This window comes from Prionailurus viverrinus, chromosome B4, assembly GCF_022837055.1.
Source record: "Prionailurus viverrinus isolate Anna chromosome B4, UM_Priviv_1.0, whole genome shotgun sequence".
Classification (NCBI taxonomy): domain Eukaryota; kingdom Metazoa; phylum Chordata; class Mammalia; order Carnivora; family Felidae; genus Prionailurus; species Prionailurus viverrinus.
Genome location: NC_062567.1, coordinates 94,071,288 through 94,096,656, shown reverse-complemented (window position 1 = coordinate 94,096,656; position 25,369 = coordinate 94,071,288). Strand labels below are relative to the sequence as shown.

Here is a 25,369-nt window from a genome sequence, read left to right as displayed (position 1 = left end):
ACTCTGTTTGAATCCTGTTACCAGGTGGAAGAGTTTGGTCTTAATAAATAGGCAGTAGCAGGCATAATAACATAATAAAAGTAGTGTTTTCGGAAAATTAACTTATCTGTGGTATACAGGGTGGCTTGAGGTCTGCAGAGACGGGAGGCAGAAAGTGGCTATTGTACTCAGAGCTGATGTGGTGATGATGTATTAGAACAAGGTGCTGCTGAAGGGCTGTGGTATCTGAGAGATATTTTGAATGAAAAATCAACCAACATTGATGCCTTGATGCCCTGGTCCCCTTAGTGGATGATGGAGACGAAGTATTAAGAGATAACTAAATAGCTTTTAGACTTGATGGAATTTTTAAAGGGTGGGGGGAAGCTACTGAAAGAAATGGAGTAGTGGAATAAAGTTTGTTTTTGTAGGGCAAGCTAAAAAGATCACTTTGTGACACGTTGCAAGTAATATGAGAGCGAACATCCAAACAGCAATATGCTACAGGCAACTTGAAGGAAAGGCCTGGGTCTGAGGAGAAAGTGCTAAACATCTTTTGGCAATAAATTATAGTTTGCATGAAAATATAAATAAAATCTCAGAAGGAATCTTCTCTTTTTTATTATTTCTTACAATATTAGCACTTCATAGACCAGTATCTAGTAATATATGTAAAGGGAGTTATTAAGAATTTTTATCACAGTGTTAGATATACTTGACAAATTATATTCCTTAACATCTCAAAAAGGCTTCTGCCCAGACATGCCAAATTCTAAAGGGGTAACAGTGAATATGCCTGATCTAACCATGGTCCAGCCACCGGCATGGTGATGAGTGGGAAAACAGGAAGTACTATTGAAAGGTAAGGATGACAGCAAGTTTCTACAGGAAGTCTTAGTAATTTCAGTAAAAAGCAATATAAGGCGGACACTTTGACTCTGGCACCAGGAAAGAAAAAAAAAAAATCAGAGAACAATCTGAATCAAGATCAAAGAAAGTCAAACACATCAAACCAGACTAAGATGAGAGTGAAGCCTGAACCAGTTCAAGCAGTGGTGAGGTGCTCATAGGCATGAAAAGAGCAGGAAAAACAGTTCTCAGGGCAGAAGTAGGTTGTATAAGAGCAGCCACAAGGACTCAATTTTCCAGGAGGATGGATGTAAACCCAAATGGCTCTTTGGCGTTCCTAGGAGAAAAGACAGGCACACTGCTACAAAGTTAATGAAAGTGTCCCACACCAGAAGTAATACATTTGTCATTCGCTAGCTGGGTGACCTTGAGCAAGTTACTCAGTATTTTTAGACTTCAGCACCTTCATTTGTAAACATATGTGGTTGTGAAGATTAAATAAGAGAATTTGTTCTACAAATATTTATTGAGCACCTGCTATATCCCAGATGGTATGCCTGGTTCTGAAGATAAAAAAGATACAAAGGCATGGATTCGACCTTCAACAATTTTCTAGTAGTAAAAAGAGAGACAAAGATGAAAACAAATATTAAAAAACCATTTGCTGTATGTAAAAGTGGAAGTAGGTTCAGGATAAGGTGTGCCTATACAAAGAAGGCTGTGATTTGTTCTGCCTGGGGAGAAAGCAGGAAAAGCCTCTGAACTGAAGTCCATGTTGAGTCCTTAAGGATGATTTGAGTTTTCTAGACGGAGACAACAGAAAAGGGCATTTTGGACAGAAAGGAGTATCTTGGAAAAGTCATGGAGATTTAATGGCTTGTTTGGGAGAGTACAGAGTTTTCTGTGAGAGAAGGCAGGAAGGAAAATGGGGTAAATGGCTAGCAATTATCACAGAGAGATTGACAAGAACATATTCATCAAGGATCCTCTATGTCAGGTTAGGAAGCTAAAATTGGAAAGTGACATCATCATAGGCACATTGAGAGAGATTATGAATAAATGGTGGAAAGAGGACTAGGGGTGAGGAGCAACCAGAAACAAAAATAGGATGATATTGAATAATTATGCACAAAGGACACATATATGGGGCATTATCTTTGTGATCACAAGATACTGTACCAATTATTTCTCTAAAATCTAGTTCAATTTTGTGACGATCAATGATGATCAACAAGGCATTTATTTGGGAATTCCAAGATGTATGAATTAAATGTAGATTTAGACATCAATACAGACAAATACCTACATAGACATGTATGAGGATGCATGTATAGATAACCAAATAGACACAAATATTTCCTTTTTCAGTATTTTCATTTGTTTAAATTAGTGTCTTATTCCAATATCTAATGTTCACAATATTAGTTTGCTTTGTACATGTGACGTCCCTTTAGAGGTTGGGGAGAGAAACACAGTTGCGACCCAACTCCTGCCTCCAAGCAATTCCCATTACAATAAGGAAGACAGACAAGTGTACAAATCATTAATATCATCCGATGGGTTGAGTATTGTTTGCATAAATAAAGTACTATGGGAGTAGAGAATAGAAATAAAGTTATGGGTAGAAATGCTTTCAGCGTCTATGACCACATCGATTCCACCTCACTTGATCTATCAATAAGAAGAAATAAGGATACTGTGTCATGTTCTATCCCTCTGGATATATATTCTACCATGAGATGAAGACTTTTAAGAACTCGTAGGTTAAACAAAATGCCAAGTAAAGCATTATTAATCTGAGTTTCTTGCTACACAAGACTAGAACAAACTATATAGCTATGCACAGCATTGCACGGTTTGGTATTTTCAGTCTTGTTCTTGGTGATTCATTCAAACCATGGCGAAGGTTAAAACCAAAGAATATGATCAGGAATTCAACCAAGAGAAGTAAACATATTGAGAGACAACATTAATCAGGTGTTATGTAATATACTATCTCTGTAACTTTGCAATTATCATCTTTGTAAACAACACGATGCCATTTTTGTAAAAATTAGAAATTATTTGGGTTCCAAGTTTCCTAAAATATTAAAATAATTTTACTCTGTAATTTTATATTGTCATCCTACTTTTTTAAAGTTATAAAATGTCCAAAAGTATTTCAAGCTTTACTCAGTTGAAAGTTACTTGTGCAATGTACTTGTGCAATATTATGCCATTATTTAGCCAATAGGCTAACATTTCGTAGACACCTAAATCATATAGAGAAAATAAAACTAAAAAGGTATTGAAAATAAATGGTGCTTCCCTTTAGGGATGTACCTTAAAAATTAACATTTTACAATTTCATGTTTAAAATACACATGCCAAAGATGTTAATAATCATTTTCATGTGCAGCTTGTTAAAGTGATTATTTCTATTAAAAATCAAACTTGTGTAAACACGCTATATAGTAGGCATTGAAGAATAAATTTTAAAATAATCACTTTAATGCCTACAATGAAATAAGCACTATACTGAAATTTTTACTTCTGTATTTGTTTACATAACCTTAAACAGAAAATGGTACATAAACCTAATAATCCAGGCAGCTTTCTATTGATATAACATTATTCTGGGATTTCACACAAGCTTTATAATAAGTAACTAAAATGCGTTCTGTATGTTCTTATTTCTTTTACCTATCAACCACATTTCATCCCCTACCAAGCCACAAATGCTCTAAGATGCCTAATTCAGTGCATAAACTAAAAAAGCAATCATATTTCTATAAGCCTGTCTCCAATGACTTTATAAGCCTCTCATAACCCCAAATAACCCCCTGCACAGGTTTCCATGAACTGCTATACTCTCAAACGTGACTAACACAGAGAAAGTGGGTTAAATTGTCTCTTCCATGACTATATCCTTCAGCTGCCTTATGTTTTGTTTGTAATGTCCAAGTTGAGTGTGTCATGTCTCATATCATCCAAAATGTGGCACAGCTAAGGGAAAATGCTAAGATGAAACACAAAATGTGCTATCGCATTACATACAACTAAATTATGAACCTTCTGCAGACTTACTCAAGAACCTTAAAAGGAGAGCAGTATTGATATGGCAGAAGGTATCATCAATTAGGCACTCATGTTTTCATTAATTATGATAATCCTGGGTCTTATGGAACAATCAAGATGTACTTCAAATAATGTCAATCACAATAATAATTATGAACAGGTTGTCTAATTACATAGCTCATTCCAATTCTAGCAGCCCAAAAAATCACTGTGAATAATAACCATATGCCATATGCTTCATATAACCCTCTTAAAATGTTCATACCGTTTAGCTCCCGTTCACTTTTTTAGGATTTCTTGACACCTTTCCCTCTATTTTCCTTCAAATACTGATCCAATGCAGTTTAATATATTTTACTTTTTTAATGTTTTATTATTTATTTATTGAGAGAGAGAGAGAGAGAGAGAGAGAGAGAGAGAGAGAGGGAAGGGCAGAGAGAGAGGAAGAGAGAGAATCCCAAGCAGGCTCCATGCTGACAGCACAGAGCTGGACAGTAGGTTTGATCCCATGAACCATAATGTGGTGACCTGAACCAAAATCGAGTTGGAAGCTCAACCCACTAAGCCACCCAGGAGTCCCTCATATATTTTAAATCTCAATATCATTTTTAATTCAATGAATGAGTTCCTAATATAGATATAGAAACTGTTATAATCTTTCACAATTGGTCTGTTGACCTTCACTTCATAATTTTTTTGTTAAATTTGACCAGACTTTTATTATTGAACACCTCATAGATGCTATACTTGGGGTTAAATCCTGAGAAATGATGGCAAAATAAACAGTCTCTAACCTGATGAAGCATATTATTTACTAAGGGAGATTTACTTCCTGTCCTTTGTTAGTTAACATGAACTAATTCCCTGCTCTTTCACATGTCATTTTAGGATCCTTTCCCTAGACTTTAAACTTCTGACAGACAATAGCTTCTTTAACTTTTTCCATAACCTTATCTCTATTTTGGCAGTAAGAATATTTTTCTCTATCTCTATTCCTACTTTTTTTGACATGCTGATAAGACATTTCAGTAAAATCAAATTTGCCAATCTTCTCTGATACCCACACATTTGTTTCTCGCATCTATCACAAGGACTCTGTAATATTTTGCAGACACATTAATAATACGCTAATCAAGGCACTATAATATTTGATTGATAAAATGTAATTCAGAATATCTTTTAAATGCACACTGACTTGGGGCGCCTGGGTGGCGCAGTCGGTTAGGCGTCCGACTTCAGCCAGGTCACGATCTCGCAGTCCGTGAGTTTGAGCCCCGCGTCGGGCTCTGGGCTAATGGCTCAGAGCCTGGAGCCTGTTTCAGATTCTGTGTCTCCCTCTCTCTCTGCCCCTCCCCCGTTCATGCTCTGTCTCTCTCTGTCCCGAAAATAAATAAAAAACATTGAAAAAAAATTTAAAAAAAATAAATGCACACTGACTAATCATCTTAAACAGAATCACTTTCTGTTTAAATTCTAATGAAAATTTTCTTATACCATTCAGTCTGGAAGAATTCCAAGGATAAACCAATCACTGCCTAAAGTTATTAACATGGTTACCAAGTGGCTAATTCATTTTATGTTATTTTAATTTGTGAACTAAATAATAATTCAAATGACCTTAATTCTGTAATAAAATTCTTATTAACTTGATGAGTGAAATTTATTACACATTTTTGTACTTTAATTTCAGCATTTAGTGGTGTAAATGGTCATTTCATCAAATAACCTAGCTTGATAAAACTTTATATTTGATGCCAGATCAAAGAAGTCTGTATTTTAGATGAAAATGAAAAGTATTACTTTTTTTCAAATTTGAAAGATTTAATAACCCATAACAACTCAAGACATATGGTATTTATGGCTCAGAAAGTTAACCAATTCAGAAAATTCCATATTTATTCCCAGATCTCAAAGTAAGCTACTATAATATTTATACTTTGATTGTGATATTTGTAAAAACATTTTCACCATTCAGAATGAAAAATCTGAACTAGCAATTCATTTATAAAGTGCAAAAATATTAAAATATTAGCATTCTAGCATCATTCAGAAATGGAATAGATGTATTCAAAAGTATTTTGTGAAGGCAATTTCTTTTCTCCTACTAATTTTTATGGTATTATTATTCAAAATAACTAATGACTCTATTGTGATCCTCATTTTATAGAAAGTCCACTGGCTTGCCCAAGTTTGCCTAAGAACTGGGTATTGAGGGGTGCCTGGGTGGCTCAGTAGATTGATCATCTGACTTCGGCTCAGGTTACAATCTTGTGGTTAGTGGGTTCCAGCCCCAAGTCGGACTCTGTGCTGACAGCTCAGAGCCTGGAGCCTGCTTCGGATTCTGTGTCTCCCTCTCTCTCTGCCTCTCCCCTACTCATGCTCTGTCTCTGTCTCCATCTCAAAAATAAACATTTTAAAACATTTTTTAATTAAAAAAAAGCACTAGGTACTGAACCTGGCCAATTTGGCTGTAGAGTCCATGCTCTTAGCCAATACACCACGTTCGCCAGAATTAGGGGAAATAATAGAGCAACTGTTTGTACGCACTCCACTGGAAACCATTCTCAAACTGAACTAAGACCCAATGGGCATAAAATAATGCTTCTGGTATAACCAGAGAGATAAATTATGGGCATTACTCAGACCTCATTGCTGGACCAACCATCAGCGCTAACCTAGTGATGAGATTCTTACAAAATTAATGGAGACTATTTAAGTATATTCAATAAGGACTGAGGTAGACGCAGATGGAAATTCTGTTCTTGAGTCTAGTTACAGCCAAGAAAATCAGACTTATCATCTTTGCTTAACGGTAGCAAATGTTGATCTGACCTAGAATGTTATTCACCCACTTCCATCAGCCACTAAGGCCAATGCTGAGATTGTGTGGCTAATTTCCACAATAGCCATGGTGTAGACATGCACCAAATCACACATCTACAAATGCACTAGCACACAAGGGTGCACATGTCTACTCGCAGGCTTCCCTATAGCTTTGGTTTGGTTTCTGATTCTACACAGAAGTTTATTTTTTTTTTCTTTTTTAAAGTTTTAATTTTAATTCCAGCTAGTTAACATACAGTGTAATATTAATTTCAGGTGTACATTACAGTGATTCAACACTTCCATACATCATCCTGTGCTCATGACGACAAGTGCCCTCTCTCATCCCCATCACCTATTTCATCCATCCCCCTACCCACCTCCCCTCTGGTAATTACTATTTTTTAATATTGGATTCACAATATTTCCCCAAGAAGATAATTTTTGGACCATAAAGGTATTATCATTACACTTAAGTAGCTAAGAGTAACAATAATATTGGTGAAAATGATAGTAAAAACGACATTTTTTTTATTCTTGAAACTTTCCTGTGACAACAACAGCACAGGTATTTCATACACATTTTGAAGATGAAGAAAGAAACAAGATCACACAACTAGTAAAGCATCAAGAGTCAAAAATTTAATCCATGGAATAGGCAGAAAAAAGGAAGTGAACCTCATGCTAGGAAACTGTAAAGTAACATTACTCTGACGAAAATAACTTAACTAAATTGGTAAAAGAGATCTACAAGGATTTGATATTTCACACTCATCAGTGCATTCCCTGTCTCTAGTAGAGAAACTAGCAAAAAAAAGTGAGTATCCAATAAATGTTTGTTAAATAGTGAAACATGAATAAGTCAAGATAGATTAATCCCTTGAAATATTTTATCAATGAAGGGCCCAAAAATGTCAGCAAAATGTTTAGCAACAAATAGAAAAATGTTGTTTTGTTGTGAGAAGCCAAATTATTTTCAAGCCTGGGAAATGATATGGCTTATCAGCTCTCAAAAGAAGCCAACAATTCCAAGAAACCTCCTTATTATCTTAAAACTAAGCCAAAGCTTTATTTAAAGAGTTTTTATTTTTAATAAGTAATCTGCAATAGTGTATTATGTTTAAGATTCTTCAAATTGGACCATTCGTGTGGGTAGTTAGGAAGAGAATATAACTAATACCAAATTTTCCCTGATGGAGCACTTGACCTAACTTATCTTTAATCAGACAACTTGGGAAATAAATAATGTTTACTTATTTATTTTGAAATATTTGTTTATTTTTGTGATAAAGAAGAAAGAGAGAGAGGATCTGATGCAGGCTCTGTGCTGACAGCAGAAAGCCCGATGCGGGGCTTGAACTCACGAACCATGAGATCATGACCTGACCGAAGTCAGACACTTAACCAAATGAGCCACCCAGGCACCCCAGGAAATAAATAATATTTAAATGAAAATACCATACCACCATACCACCACACTACAACCAAAAGAAGAGAATTCTTCTCTATAAAGTACCTGTCTTCCAAGCAAACTTATAAAGCTTACACAAGGAACAGGACTCAAAGAAGAACTTGACTGAACAGAAAGATACTCAAAATCTAAATGAAAATAAATGGCTATCATAATCAGATAAGTCTAATTAACTATTAGAGAACATGTTTGGGCCATGTATATACAAATAATAATAGGTAGCTAAATGTTCTATGGTTCCATCATTTAGCTAATCCTCTAAGACTGTGTTAAATTTTATTTTCCAAATGTATCTATGACCATGAACAGTCCCATTGAGGTTATGGAGCTGTGTTTTTGAGCTATTCCATAAACATAGCACTTCTGACAGAAGCATGATTGGTCAACTAAGTGCCAAAAAAAATCCTAAATTTATCCACACCTACTAACTGAAATCATTACACGAAAGATGGCATACTGTGTACACAAGAATCTGATAGACAGCAGCACCGTGCTAATAATACCATGAGGCTTGTTCCATAGAAATTAGCAAAACAAAGGCCTCATTTTAAGTGCTTGATAATTCTTTTAATTAGTTAATAAACAATATGTATGAAATGTATGACTGAATAATGGCAAACAAGTGGCAGCAATCCATCAAAGTAGTTTATATAAAATTATTGAGCTGGTACATCATTAACAGCACTCAAGAAAGGCATCACTGGACTATAAATAAAATCTGGAGAGTAGAAAATAAAATGATTAAAGGAATTAATTGGACACAGGTGTATCTAAAGTAGGTAAAGAAAGCATTCCACATATCTTAATTTTTAAGATAAATAGAACACTCGGGGCACCTTGGTGGCTCAGTCGGTTAAGCGTCCGACTTCGGCTCAGGTCATGCTCTCACTGTTCATGGGTTTGAGCCCTGTGTTGGGCTCTGTGCTGACAGCTCAGAGTCTGGAGCCTGCTTCCAATTCTGTCCCTCCCTTTCTCTCTGCCGCTTCCCCACTTGCAGTCTGCCTCTCTCTCTATCAAAAATAAACATTAAAAAAAAGATAAATAAAACACAAATATGATAAAAGATGACACTCCAACCACTGAAAAGAATTCTATTTCATCAATCTGAGGGAAAGATAAAAAGCCAAAGATATAAACAGTTTCAGAAGGGGCTTTCTTCAATTTGTAATGGTAGATCCGTAGAGACTATTCAGCTCAATGCCAAAACATATTCTATCCCAAATCATGTTTTTGGAGTCACGGTTGAGAGGAACTGTCTGAGTGGTGCACTGCATGATGGTCTATCCGTTACCACACTCTTTAGACTCTTAGGAAAAATGCTACAAAGATGTATACTCTCAAGACACCTAGCAGAATGTCTTACTCTATTTCACAGTGAATTCTTATGTGTATTTAATCCTACACAGTAAATGCTACATAAGTCTTTATTATTATAAGTGTTAATGGTATAATTGAGGCAAACTCTTCAACAACCTCAAACTATCTTATTACCTTTTTTTATTTTTTGGTTTTTTCTTTACCGGAAGCCCTTTTACATTTTTTAATTCAGATCACTTGAACTCATTACTTTCATTTCTCATGTTCTTGTCTAGTAACATCTGAACAGTGTTAAAGTAACCTTGATGAAAAGGAAAAAAAAAAGGGTCTCATAAAGTGTTATGGACTGAGACAGTCACTCCTTGCTTAGAAATAAGTTGTGTTCTAATGTCTTTGAAAACATATAGCTGCCTGGTTAAAGATGATTAACAATTAGAAAATTAATAAATTACTTTTTGGTTGCTCTCTTAGTCCCCAGCCTTCACTTTTGGTCACATTTGTGTTAGAGAATTTTGCAAAGCAAATTCTTTTTAACAAATCTGGGAAAAGGCTGCATGATATCAAATGTTGAACAATTCATATATCGTAGGGAGATAAACACTTTTACTATTGGTGGTAAAAAGTACAGATTAAAAGTGGTATAATCTGCTATCATAAATAATGTATATTTGTGAACAATGACAGAAGAACATTTAATCATTTTGGTATAAATTTTCGGCATTATCAATTTTTTGGTTTATCAAGTGACACCTGACAAGTTTTAGTAAGTGGGAGTATTTTGCTTACAAACTACTCTTACTTGAGAAGAGAATGATTTTCCCTGCAATATTTCTAGATATGAAAAAGGATGGCCTTGTATTATTGTTAGGATCCAGGTGCAGAAGAATTTTCCTCTTAGAAAGTTCTAATCCTATCAATTTATTGGTTGCTTTTGAAATTCCTATGGATATGTAGAAAGATCTGACACCATGCCAACCTGAACATAGTCTTCAGAAGAAATACTTCATTCCAAAGGGAATGCTCATTTATCTTTTATTTCTAAGTTTAAAATATACAAAACCTGAAGCCCTCAGTGTCTTTCTGAACAAAATGACTTTGCTTTAAAGAAAATCCATTCTTTAAGAACATACATGAGCTTTCCATTTGCAGCTTTGTTTAAAATTTTTTAAACTCATATGGGAAAAAAATGTGAGGTAATGTGACTAGGAAAACCTCCCAGACTGGGGCACCTGGGTGGCTCAGTCAGTTAAGCATCTGACTTTGGCTCAGGTCATGATCTCACAGTTCATGGGTTTGAGCCCTGTGTCAGGCTCTGTGCTGACAGCTCAGAGTCTGGAGCCTGCTTCAGATTCTGTGTCTCCCTCTCTCTCTGCCCCTCCCCTACTTGTGCTCAGTTTCTCTCTCTCTCCCTATCTCTCTGTCTCTCTCTCTCCCTCTCTCTCAAAAATAAACATTAAAAAAAAAAACTTAAAAAAAAGGAAAACCTCCCAGATACCTACCTGAATATATAGAAGTATATGTGAGTATATATGAAAACTAAGGAATTATGGTTGTTTGTTTTCCCTTCCTAAAGATACAGTTCTAAATAGAAGTTGGTCTTCTATTAGAAGCAGTAAATGAAGCAGATTTACATTTTCTGAAACGTAACACACCTTGATAGCAAGCTCTTCAAAAGCTTCCATTTCCCTAACAATTGTGTAGCCAAAGTCTAGATTCTTATACAAGAACCACAGGTGTAAATAAAACAAAAGCACGAATGTAGTTGTAGTTTTATCTTCACAAATGCATTTGTGCCATAAAACTTCTAAATCAGTTAATGTATTTTAACAATCAACAAATGGCTGTTCGGTCTTTCATTCTTTTTGTGAAGAGATAACCTTAACGGGGCTACTAGCCCATCATTAAGATATTTCATAAAAAGCACAGAATTAGTCCTAAAATGAGAGAAAATGTAAACACAATTTGCTATTGTAGTAGCCTTAGTGGGAGCTATTTTACCATGTTAGTATAACAGGTGCAGTTCCTGTTTTCACTGTTGTTCCTGCTAGAAATTCTTAGGATCTCTTCAGTCACCACCCAGTTAGAATCCAAATCTCTGGCCTGCTTCTTAACACTGACATCCTCTTAGGATAAACCCAATTTGTACACTAGTTGAGTGTTAGTCTAATCCTCAATGCCCTGGGCATATACCCATTAGAACTCCTACATTTACTCAGAGTTCAGATATGGCATATGAGACCCTTCCCTTCAATGGCATCCACTACTATTCTCATTGCAGCTCTTACCTTCTCTGCATACTTTGTTTCTTCATTATAGGCCTATTTTCCACCAATGCCCCGAACTGTTCTGATCACGAATGCTAAGGAAAAAGCAACCCTTTCTCCCAGAAGAGAGGGCTATAGCTCCCCACTTATACTCAAATTAGAAAAAAGAATAGTTTTTATTCTTTAAAACCAAAAGTCTATGTTTTCAGCAGAGAGATAAATTGCTTGCAGAAAGGGGAAGAATGGAAGAGTAAAAGGAAAGCAGGAGAAGTGGTTCATTTTGAAGGCTGTGGTCCCCCAAGAGACCCAGGTAGACACTACTTTCACTTTCCTTCTAGTCTTTCAATGTAAATGTCACTGCTAAGCTACTGAACAGGATCAAAAAGACCACAATCTCATGGAACTAGCCATAAGAAGCCATTAAATTTTTCACATGCAATATGTGTTAGTCATTTGAAAAAAGATACATCATAGACTAGTTGAAAACAATTGGATCATCTAACTTCCTGACTTCTCAGGAGTAGAATATTATATGTGGATTTTGATCATAAGAGATAAACACAACTATATGGAAAATCATGAATATATATATATATATATGTGTGTGTGTGTGTGTGTACATTTATTTGGCATTCAGTATTTATAAAATAAGATTCTAAAATAAATATTTAATTCCCAAGTGATCTATCTCTGAACCCATAGCTCTCCTGGGAAAATATATTTTGATATTGATGAAGTATAGTACTAATATACAAACTACTGTTGAAACATATATTAACTAATTTGAAAAGCATGCAAAAGCATTTTTCCCTACAGACTTGAGAAATGAAGAGCTAAACAAATAAAATGTTAAGCAAAATCAAAATGTTTTCTCTCTGCCTTTCTATTTCCCCTCTCTGAATAGTAGAGTGTATGTTATTATTTAGAATGATGAAGCAGTATATCTTTACATTTAAACAGAAAAAAAAGCATTTTCAGTTCATCAGTGATTGTCTCAACATCTTTTTGAGTAAAAATAAAATAATTTAAAAAGTGAAGATAATTTTATTGCAATGCCTTTTAACTTTAGCAAGCAATTTTTGTTGGAGCACAGTAAAATGATACTGAGTCTAATGGCAGAATTCATTTTTACTATTTTAGTCCTGCCCATGATAGAGACAATTGAGAACACTTTGGAAGGTTTTGGGCAATACACTTTGAGATATCTTTAGTATTGAGTATAATGAAGTTTAGTTGCATGATTCTCCATTAATAGTTATCTTTATGCCCAGGTATGTGTCCTCATAAAAATTTAGGGAGAATTCCCAGAGTGCAGACTTTATCAGCGTACAGTTATTGCTGTGTGAAGCTCCAGAGAATCCCGATTCATTTAATAAAAGAACATAAACTCATGTTTAATAATTCTCATTATAACAGCACATCCTTACAATGTTATATGCAGGAAACTAAAGGGCATGCCTACAATATAGATACAGGCTATAATGAAAAATTAAGCAATATGCACAGGAGATACGATTTTGCCTGCATCAGCACCAGGTCTGTAGAATAAGGAGTCTTCATGGTAGCATTTTACTATGCATCCTTTTCTTGTACTAAAACTCGTTATCAAAGACTTTTTCAAATTAAAGTGATCGAGAATTATTGAAGAACAGTAACTGTGTTACATTGAAAGAGTCTTCCCGTTTCTTCATTTCCAGGAAACATAGTAAAATTTAATGTGACTACCATCAATATCATACTGTAACTTGATCCCTCCAATAATGTTGTCACTAACAGCCAAGTTTGATGAAATAGCATCAAGCAAAAAGACTACCTGCTGCCCCTGAAATGTATCCTTAGCCCTGAGCTGAAGAAGTTGCTTCTGATGATCTTGACACTTCTGTTTGATGAATGAAACATTATATAAGGCTTACGTTCCTATAGAATAATCCACGCTGCCAGTATAGATAAGAATTGATTTGGTGAGACTGAGTCCAGATACAAAGATTATAAAAATTATTTTGTAATCTATACATAATTTTTATGAATCTAGGGTGTCAAAATAGATAACTGGGATTGGAAATGTTAGGGCATCTATACATAAAATCAATGCACTTTTCTAATGGAGCATTTATTTTCTAGGTACATGATGCCTACTCACATTTGTATAGTGGCTCATACATTTCAAAGACCTTGCAAGATATTTTATCTTCCCCAAAATTCTGTGAGCCTGATAAGTCAGAACAATTGCCCCATTTTTCAAATGATAAGAGTCAGAGAAGTGAAACACTTTTCCTGGAATCTGAATTTCCCCTTTCCAATCCATTCCCCTGATCTCACATCAAAGGCCCACATCTATAAAATGGTAAACTTGATTAGTTTGTTGGGAACAAAACTATAATAATAGTTTTTATTCCATGTAGTGTTTCTAATATAAAAACTGATTACTTTTGTATCAGGAACTGGCTCTGAACACTCTCCTTTCTCTGTCTCTCTCTTTCTCTCTTTCTCTCACTAAGATTTTGCTAACAATTAAGCACGCTAATTTAGGTATACTGGCCTAAATCAGAACAAGAACTTCCTTAATAAGATTATGTAATTCTCAGTTTCTTTATTGATATTCCATTGAAGGTATATTGTCATAGCAATCACCCTAGCAAACTGAAATTGTATTTCAGTGCTTGATGAGACCTGGTGTCTAAAAATGATAAAAAGCACCGTTTTTGAGATTAGAGACAAAAGAGGTCAGCTTCCTGAATTTCTTTACTCCTAACACTAGCCTGACTTCTGATTTTTCTATTTTAGGCTAAGCTGTAGTAAAGCCCAAGCTTTGCACTCCTAGGTAAGCTTTTGTGCATATCACAATAGTATGAGTTACTGCTGACACAGCCGTCACTCTTTTTCTTTCTAGTATTTCTTCTAATCTTGCTGATGCCATTATGAAAAATAGTGCTGGCACAGCCTTTAAGTCACTTAATATCCTCTTATCTATGGGGCTAATTTATTCTTAAAATTTTGTTTTCAAAGAAGATATTAATGATATATGGAGGAGGAATTTATTTGTAGTTTCTTCTCATAGGCTTTTTGAATTGGGATTTTGAGATACTCTACAAACTAAATAAAGCTACTAAATAGCAAAAGCAATTAAAGATCAGAAAGTATTTATAATCTTTACAATCTGAATAATAAAGAGACATGATAATAAGACCCGTTCCTCCTCCCTTTTGCCCAATTAATTGTAATGGAGTTTATTCTTTCATTTCTTAGTTTAATAAGGTGAGCCTTCTATATCACTGTATTTATGTCATCATTAATACCTGTCTCTTTTTTTAATGTTTTTTAATTTTTTTAATGTTTATTTATTTTTTAAGAGAGAGAGACAGAGTGTGAGCAGGGGAGGAGCAGAGAGAAAGAGGGAGACACAGAGTCTAAAGCAGGCTCTGGGCTCTGAGCTATCAACACACACCCTGATGCGGAGCTCGAATTCAGGAGCTGTGAGATCATGACCTGAGCCAAAGACAGATGTTTAACCCACTAAGCCACCCATGCACCCCTAATTCCCGTCTCTTAATTATAAAATATGGATTTATAAGAAATAAAATCTTGTATCTTACCATCCCAAGTTTTTATACTTCTAGTTCATGGTCTATATTCTATTAAGGACAAAGTCCCAGGTGGGTTATTTATACCTGATACTCATTTTCAATACCTCTTATAAATATGTTCTCTAGAAGGCCTGCATTTATAACTTAACTGATAAAAATGATGAAAGAATACAAAAAAAAATTACTCAAAGACAAAATCCAGTATAAAGACATTGAAACTTGGGATATATTGCCATGCTAAAGCCATCAAAAGCTGTCAGGTTTCAGCCCATGTATAATTCTGTTGATTACTTTTTAATCCAAGACGCATTTTTCATAGTGATGAATAGAAGGGATTTTATGATAGATAGCTGAATGAATTTTAAAAAAAGAAAGCTTACGTATATGAGTAGCATGTCACTTGTAATGAGGTCATTTTTTAAATATTGAAACATAATGAAATTATAAATCAGTAACAATCCACAGCATAATAAAAATTAAATGAAAATTTTAAACAAAGTTGATTGAAACTCAGCTAAAAATCAAGATATTTTAGGGCTATTTTGGGAGTATTTTCAAAATCCTTAAACATTTCAATTTCAAAGTATCACTTGTTAAAAGAATAAATAATTCTTTTTCTACAAAGTCCTTTAAAAGCATTTTCAATTTTTTCAATGTCATGATAAAACCATTCAAGTAAGATTCTTAAAATTGTATCATATATGCATACATACCTAGATACAGAAGGCTAAGTAAAATTATCTCATTACTTAATCAAATGAACCATGTTGCTTTTATAAAATAAGGTCAAAACTGCATGAACATAATTAAAACATATCGATATGGTATTACTATTATCACATTTCCTCTGGGAGATATGTGATTTTTTTAACTCGGCAGAAGTTGATTAAATTTATGGTAGAGAAGTTATATAAAGAATATTTCATCATGGTTTAAATATTCCTCAAATCATACTTATGGCAGATAATTAGACAATCACTTATTATTAATAATTTAAACATCAAAAAAGAGCAGTGTCAAATAAATATGTGTTATCACCAATGCTGCATCACGGGTGAAATATGAGCTTCTGGAAGTTAATGAATGTTAGTCCTTTGCAACTTTTACACAGTATCACTTAAACTAAATTTAAAATTCAAGTTCCAAAACAACATAAACCCTGGGTTTCATTTAAAAATAAGATAGCCACTTACTGATTAATAAAAACATATACAGAATGAAAACCTTATATTAAAAGATATATAAAAACCACACCTTCCCTCCACTTTTTCTTTTAGGATGTTCTGGAAACATTACTATTTAAGGGACAACAAATCCTACTTCAGGTTCAGACATATGGGTATATTCTTAGAGTACAGGTGTAATGTGCATAACTCTTCATGAAGTTAATGAAGCAAGTGACTTAGCAAGTCATTTAATCTTAAGTATTATATCTTAAATAACCATAATGTATTTTGTAAATAAGCAAATAAATAAGCAATTATTTTAGCTAAGCTTTCGTCACAATGAAGAAATAGTAAGGTCTCATTTTTCTATGTATTGAAATATTCTATATACTTAAAATACTACATGTTAATTATTGTTACCTTCTTTTTTTAAAATTTTTTTTTCAACGTTTTTTATTTATTTTTGGGACAGAGAGAGACAGAGCATGAACAGGGGAGGGGCAGAGAGAGAAGGAGACACAGAATCGGAAGCAGGCTCCAGGCTCCGAGCCATCAGCCCAGAGCCCGACGCGGGGCTAGAACTCACAGACTGCAAGATCGTGACCTGGCTGAAGTCGGACGCTTAACCGACTGCGCCACCCAGGCGCCCCAATTATTGTTACCTTCTTGATATTAAAGGATAATTTTCCTTTGTTATCAAATGCAACAATCTAAAAGATGTCTAATAAGAAAAGCTGTAGGGGCGCCCAAGTGGCTCAGTCAGTTGAGCATCCGACTTCGGCTCCGGTCATGATCTCACAGTTCAGTGAGACATAACCAGTCAGACTCTATTCAGTTCTAATAAGTAAAACAGAACTCTTTTGGAATACTTCAAATTTAATTTAAATTTAAATTTAAATTTTGGTCACTTTTTCTTTAGTGGACGTTCGATTTTCAGATGGTATTTTCAATTACCCCTAATGATAATATAGGCCCAATGTAACAACAGATCAACCTTTCACTAGGAATTCCAAACAACTAAAGAAAAATGCACATACCATGTTCCAGCCAGGGTAGAGGTAGTCCGTACCAACAAATTCAAAGTAGTGAGCAAAACCTTCCTTCAGCCACACATCTTCCCACCACACAGGAGTCACGAGGTCACCAAACCACTGGAATTGAAAAATGAATGAGCATCATATAAAATCAAATTTATCCCAGAATTATTTTACCTAAAATTAAGTGTATTAAACTATGATTACCATAACTGGAATTCATTCCTCGATTGATCTTACGATCTTAAAATGTATTTTGGCAAGAATAGTTATTGATTTATTCAACTGCTTGGGTGACATTAGTTTTTTTATAAATTCATTAATGGAAGAACAAAAAATATAAGGATTAAAGAATACAAAAAGAATATTTACACTGGAGAAGAAAGAACTCAGGAGAAAAAACTGATGACTGTTATTTTCAAATATTTGAAGGTCTAGCATGTAGAAGAGGAAATGACTTGTATCCTGTGGCCCTACGAGGACATTAGGACTAATGGATGGAAATCCAGGTTGGTAGATGTCTGCTGAAAATACAGGAGACCCTCTAACTGAATGAGATGGCCAAAGACAGAACGTATTGCCTTAAGCAGTGAGTGACTCAGCACAGAAGGTATTGAAGCATTGCCTTCCCGTAGCATAGGCAACTCAGAGAAGACACTGGTTGATTGAAGGAGCTAAGGTCTTTCATGATGCTTCACACTTCACTCTCCATGATCTTATGATATAAAGGGGTCAGACCAGAAAAATCTCTAAGATCCCATCATGAAAAATAGTGTTGTCATTTTTAATTGTTGTTTTGGTTAGATCGTGATATGTCAGTCTGAAATCCTTGCTTAGGTCAGCAAAAAGTTAAAGAAATTCTTTTTTTTTTTTTTTTCCTTAGGAACAGAACCAAAAACGTTACATGCCCAGAACTATCCTAAAGACTCTGGATTGAATGATGAAGAAACAGAAAAGTCTCTTCTCATGCAGCTGGTGCTTTACTGTAGAGACAGGGGGGATGAGGTAAGACACAAAATAAAAAATATACAAGCAAATGAACAACACAGTTTCAGATCCTAATAAAGTGATAGCAATCAGGGAGAAGCCACTTTAGATTGTAAAAGCAGAAATATTCTCTCCAAGCCGGTGACATTTGAGCTCAGATTTTAATGATAAGAATGAGCCAGTCTCGAGAAAACCTCGGGAAGAAGTGTAAGCAACACTTAGTATGAAGACCCTAAGTGGGAATGAGATATTTAAGAAACGGAAGGAGGAGGCAGACGATATCAGATCGGGTACAGCTTGAGGAGCTCCAGTAAAGAGCTTCGTGACTGAATGTTTCAATATTATAATAAAGTGTCAGTCACTCAAGAGGATCTCTAATTGAAATACAAATAAGAGATAACATTGAATAAATTGATGACCATAAAGTAATTTTTATTCTTGATCAAAATGCAGATTTCTCCTCTAAATTGAAAGCCTGTTTTAAGAATTGTGACAATACATAGGTGGGGAGAGAGGGTAGTGTAGAAAATAATTTGGTAATGATAGTGGAAATTCTGTTTCTCCCGGCTTCTGGTCCATTTCCTCATGTAAATAGCCTGGCGCTACTAAGCTATAACAAGAAAGTAACTCAGAATGTGGAATAAATGAAATCCAATTCTAGGAACAAAGATAACATCATCAATGTGCTCTTATTTCAACAGAACTATATAAGTAATTTTTTCTAGGAATGTGCAAAAAGGAAACCCCTTATGCCTCCAAGAATTATATTTCACTGGAAACCATTCTCTTTAGCACAGTTGAGGAACCCCAATTATCGGTACAATGGATCCCCTTAAATCTCTGAGGCAAGGAACACATGCCCAACCTGGGCAACATGACAGGTACAAACATCTTACAGGTTCATTTGCAAAAGGCTGGCATTGAGGTAAATGGTCCTATGGTCTGGACCAATTTATCATGAAGTCATTGTTCACATATTAGCATTTAGAAGTTCACTTTCTTCTGCTGACAGCATTTTCCACATAGTTCCTTCTTAAGTTTTCCAAGCTTTTTAAAAGTATTTTAGGTTATAACAAATTGAAGCCATACAGTATCACAATGAGATTTCTAGTGTTTTAACTTAAAACTATCTATAGTTACCAGGACAGGTATTGCTTTCTATTAGCATGAACATTTATTTCCAATTTGTTTTTTTTTTACTAGAATCAAGATTCAAATAAGCGTTGCAAAATCCCTGTAATACCTTCCCCTCATTGTAAGAAAGTGCATAAAATCAAAATGAAATTAATTTTATCTCAGCTCCACTACAAAGTTGGCTAATTTACATATGAATTTCTAAACATGCCAAGACAAAAAAATATCAATCATTTGAGAACAAAGAGTGTATGGCTGAGTTAGTGAAAGACTTCCTAAGTGTCTGTGTGATGGGAAAAAGGGAATAACAAATTGATTTCAGCAAAAGCAAATTTTGACGCGTACACAAAACTCAGCTGCATCTTGCAGCAATGCAATAAATCACTGCCACTACTACACTTACCATGTATACACACCAATAATCACAAGAAAATAAAGCAAGGTTGACAAGGAATCGTGACTGGGTGGGGTCTCCAAAGAGGCTTCTGGGTGGCAGTGCTATCTCACTCCTCAACTAAACTGAAGGACAGTTGTTTATTCAATACGATCAGTGTGTTTTCTTTGGTTTGTGCTGTCATCTGAGGAAAATGGCATATCATCCAAAAACAACTACACAGTGCTCTCTATATAATTAAAACTTAATTGGGAGGAAAATAATTTAGCTCCTCATCTAAGTATCTGAAAATCGTTCTGCATTCTCAATAGTTTCCAATTATACTTACACCTGATCCTTTTTCTCATACCTGGTGACATATCTCATGAACAATGACCATGGTGACATCCAGTAAATAAGAAATAGATGAAACACTGGGATCCAGCAGTATTCTTTGTTCCACAAAAATACTTAGTCCCCAGTTCTCCATAGCAGCGTACGGGTGCTTAGGCACAGCTAAAAGATCTAGAAATAGAATAAAACAATTCCAAAGGCTTTAACAAACACACCGGATTCTAAATTCATATCCTAAAAAAGTCCAGAAATCCTAATGAAAAGGAATATTTGCTCTTTCTCGGTAATTTTTTTTTTCTAAATTAAACTACCTGCCATTTCTACATGACAGCAGAAATATAGGCTATCACCGTAAATGCTGGCCATATACATTCATCACAGTTCATTTTCAGACCCAGTGCTGGAGGAGGCTGGAAGTATCGGCACCATTATTGATGGGCCCATCCTAATAAGTTTCAGGGAGTCAAGGAAACCAAATGCAGCAGAAATCTACAGAGTCAAAAGGCATCGTGCCTTCCAACGAAAATACATTCAGCTCAATGCAGTGAATACTAGACTCTTACTCTTACCCCAATTTTTTTTTGAGAGAAAACATCTTAGATCAGTTTAAAAATGTGGCCTGTCATTGTTCTAATTGTTGAGATCCTCCTTTATTTTTTGAGTCTGTTAAAAATAAAATCTCACATGCAAATAGAGCTTATAGAGAAAACTGTAATAGTGGACGTAGTGGCAAAAGGACTAGTGAGGGAACCCGCAGGCTTTGGTTCTGGCCCTGTCGTGCACCATTAACTAGATCTATGACATCGGTAAATCACTTAATTTCTCGAGACCCCAATTCCCTCACCTATAAAATAAGGTTATTGGCCTTCATTATCTCTAAAATCCCTTCCAGCTCCAAAGATCTATGATCAGATGATTCTAAGATGTGTGCTTGTTTTAAAAGGCTGTAGAGGTATTATCAACTTCTGGTTAAGGTGACACAATAAGTTCATGTTTTGATGTACTCCCTCGGCTCCAAACACACAGCAATGATAAATAAAATATTAAAAGAGAAAACTAAAAAATATCTCCAGGCTTGAAAATAAATCTCTTCATGGATCAGAAATGGTACAGAAATGCAAAGCAGTGATCGCATGTGAAGCCACAGTCCTGCTGGGTTCTGGCTCCAGGGGCAGGCAGTGGCAGCTGGGAATTGGCTCTAGCAGGACCCACCAGAGCCAAAGGGACCTAAGCCAAGCTGACTGCATGATGCCAGGGGTAGAGGTAGGGTATGCATGCTCATAAGGGCTGTAAATAGCTGGTGCTCACTGCTTCTTGGGAAAGCTAGCAAGTGGCAGAGTCAGGATTCAAACCCAGGCAGCCTGACTCCAGGGCCTTGCTTTTAACCACAATGATGCAATATTTTCAGTCTCTGACCCAAAAGTTCTACTTCCCAATAATCTAGAGTAACTCCCTAGGGTGTCAAGAAAAAAAAATTGGTTCAAGAATGTTTGCTGCAGTATTGTTTTTAAGAGTGAAAAGGGAAAACTAAATGCCTTTCACCAAGATAGTGGACAAAGAAACTGTAAAATAGTTAATATAAAGGAATACTACATAGCAATTGACATGAACGAGCTTACCACTAGATCTTATACTATATAGATCAACACGGATAATCTGAAAAACATAATGTTGAGGGAACAAGTAGACTTGTTGACAAGTAGACAAGGTGTAGAATGACCCTTACCATAAACTACTTAAAAATAAGCAGAATGAATACCATATGTTGTAAACAGACACTCCCACATGCACACACATACCCAGACAGATAGTAGTGGTAAAGTGCACATACAATCACAAACATATAGGAATGATAAACACCGAATTCAGAATCATGATTGCTTCAGGAAAGAAAGGGGGAAAAGGGTCTGCAGAATGGTCTTTAGGTTCCTGGACCCCATTTCAACCCAGGGTTGAGGAGGATTCCCACACCACCAAGCAATTTTGGACCCCAGGATATATGAGAATTCAACTCGGTTCTGCCACTATCTACCCAGAGATAGCATCAGATTCCACAAATGAAGGGTGTGGTCCTACAAGACTGTCCTTTCCTCCCCACTTAAGATGCCAGTCACAAGCCCAGGTTGTCACCTGTACTTCTGACTGAGGTTCCCATGACTTCTTCTTTAGGTCTGATTAATTTGCTAGAGAGGTACACAGAACTCCGAGAAACATTTTTACTTACTAGATTACTGGTTTATTATAAAAGGATATAACTCAGGAACAACCAGATGGAAGTGACGCATAGGGCAAGATATGAGAAAAGGGTGTGAAGCTTCCATGCCCTCTTAGAGTGCACCATTCTCCCTAAATCTTTACCTGATTACTACCAGGGAGCTATCTGAACTCTAACGCTTGGGGTTTTTACAGAGACTTTGTTACATAGACACAATTGACCAAATCATTGGCCATTGGCAATGGACCTCACCCTCCAGCCCTTCTCCCCTCCCAGGAGGAGGTTAAAGGGTAGGGCTAAAAGTTCCACTCCAGCATCCTGGGGTCAGCTCCACTGGAGACCAGCCCCCATCCTTAGGGTTCAAAATTCACCTCACTAACATAACAAAGACACTAACATTAACTTGTATTAACATAACAAAGACTCTCAACCCTTAGGAAATTCCAAGGGTTTTGGAAACTAAATCAAAAATCTTATAGGAAGACTAAATACATTTGAGAAATATATGTCAAATATATATGAGAAATACATTTTTGATCATTCAGATAACCAAATACATATTTCTTATAAATCAGATTTGAAAGGGATTTCAAATCTGTTTTTAATATTATTTTTTAAAAACAAGTGATAGGTACATAGATATTATTTATAATATTATTGTTTCTTTTCAGTATGCTTTAAATATTTCATAATAAGAAAAAGAATAAAATGGTCAGCAGTCTTATAATATAGTTGATTGTATTTATTCATCATTTCAATGAACATCTCATCATTTGCTGTGTCCTTAAGTCTGAGATGTATATTAAAATAAATCAATATGATCCCTGTATCCACTACATTTTAATCTAAGAATGGAGACATGAAAGCGTAATCCGAGAAACAGAGAATAAAAAGTGCTGTGAGAGAAAGAAAAACGTCTGGTTGGAGAGGTTCTTGAAAGAGCATTTGAGTGGGACATCCAAAGACAAATAGGATTTCAACAGGCAGTCAGAGGTACTCTATGCATTCATTGACACAAGTATTTATTCAACAACTCTTTTGCTCAATACAAGAACTGTTCTGTCCTTCAAGCTCCTTACTCCCTGCTCTAATGGAACTTATGTGGGTGTGTGCAGGAAGAGGAGGTCAATTAACAAAGAGTAAATGAACAAAACAAATTCAGTGAATGCTAAGCTCTACAAAGAAAATGCAATAGAGTAAGACAGTGATTGACTGATGGGCTGAGTGTAGCATGGTCAAGGCCAACCTCCTAAAGTAATCACAGTTCACCTGAGGTGTGAATGAAGGTAGAAGCCAGCTATCCAAAGACTTGTAGAAGTGTGTTCTAAGACACAACAAATGTAAGGGTTCTAAGGAGGGAATGAGATGAATATATTGGATAAACAGAAAGGTCAGTGAGGCTTAAGGACGTAAAGGAGAGGAACAAACCGCAAACACATAACAAATAGATCTTCTACTTAAGATTTTAACATGAGACCTTCCCTAAATATGACCAAACTAAGCAAAAAAACAACACTGTGTCAGCTCTGCCACCAGCAATGGCAATAGCAGTAGCACATCTGGTGTCATTTACTTGAAGGAGCATGTGGATTTATGAATGATCCTTTGGAACAACGCCTGTTGAAAACAGAGGCATTTCTATATGCTGGAGTCCTCCAAGAGTTGAGAGTAGTCAGGTGTCCAAAAGTAAGTGAGCATATCAGGCCACAGCCTGGAATTTGGATTGCCTCAAATGGCACAGAAAGAGGACTCCAGACATGAGCCAGATGCAGAGTGTAGGATTTGTGATAAAGAGGAAGGTACGCTTAGGGGGCAGTCATCAGACAGCAAATGCCTAACTAGCAGCGTTAAGAGGGTGCAGTGAGGGGCCAGTGAAAGGTTGGTGTCAAAGATGCCAGCACTGGTGACCCAAACAGGCAACTGGTTCCCACTGGTTTCCAGAGGTCTGAGGGCACAGAAGTCATAATGGGTAATGAGGCTATACAACAGCCACACAAGAACTCTTAAGCAAATGAAGCTAGACTCAGAAAAAGTGAATGAGGACAGAGTAAGGCACAGAAGGATCCGGAACAGGAGGCAGCTCCTCAGACACAGAAAGGTTTTATAATAGACATAGGGAATTGTGTCTGTGGATAGCAGAAGGGGAAAAAAGCAAATCTAAAAAATTTAGATGATGCTACTACACACATAATAACCTTATAACAAAATACCAAAGAAACTTGGATTTTGTTCTATACCTTTATACCTGCTCTGCTCTATACCTTTATGTTAAGGAATCTTAATATTTCTATATTTGTATATAGTTTTATATTGTGAAAGATTTATATTTTAGGAATACCTTCATGAAGCATATATCCATATACACAGTGATACACAAATGCTCTTAACAGTTTTAATTCCAATAGCCAAAAACTAGAAATAAATCAAATGTCTATCAACAGGTAAATGGGTAAAGTGTAGTATATCCATATAACAAAATTCCATTCAGCAATAAAAAGAACGATCATTACATGTAGCAAAGTTGAATCCCAAAATAGTTATATTGAGTAAAAAGAAAGAATATATATATATATATATATATATATATATATATATATATATATGCAGCATGAATCATACATTTATTTGAAATCCTGGAAAATGACAAACGTATAGTGTCAAAAAGCAGACCAGTGGTCTCCTGGGGAAGAAAACGGGAGATGTTAAGACTGCAACAGGAAACTTTTAGAAGTAAAGGATATGTTCATTAGGGTGATGATTTC

At 35.6% G+C, this 25,369-nt stretch overlaps 1 protein-coding gene across 1 annotated transcript in view; it reads right to left on the bottom strand.

Annotated features, from left to right (window-relative positions):
• TRHDE (thyrotropin releasing hormone degrading enzyme) overlaps positions 1–25,369 on the bottom strand; it is a 397,960-nt gene that overhangs the window by 168,469 nt on the left and 204,122 nt on the right. Inside the window, exons 4-5 of the mRNA XM_047868299.1 lie at positions 20,409–20,563; positions 17,548–17,661 (exon numbers count right to left, since the gene is read on the bottom strand). Of these exons, the coding sequence (XP_047724255.1) occupies positions 17,548–17,661; positions 20,409–20,563 (269 nt within the window). The remainder of the gene's footprint in view (positions 1–17,547; positions 17,662–20,408; positions 20,564–25,369) is intronic.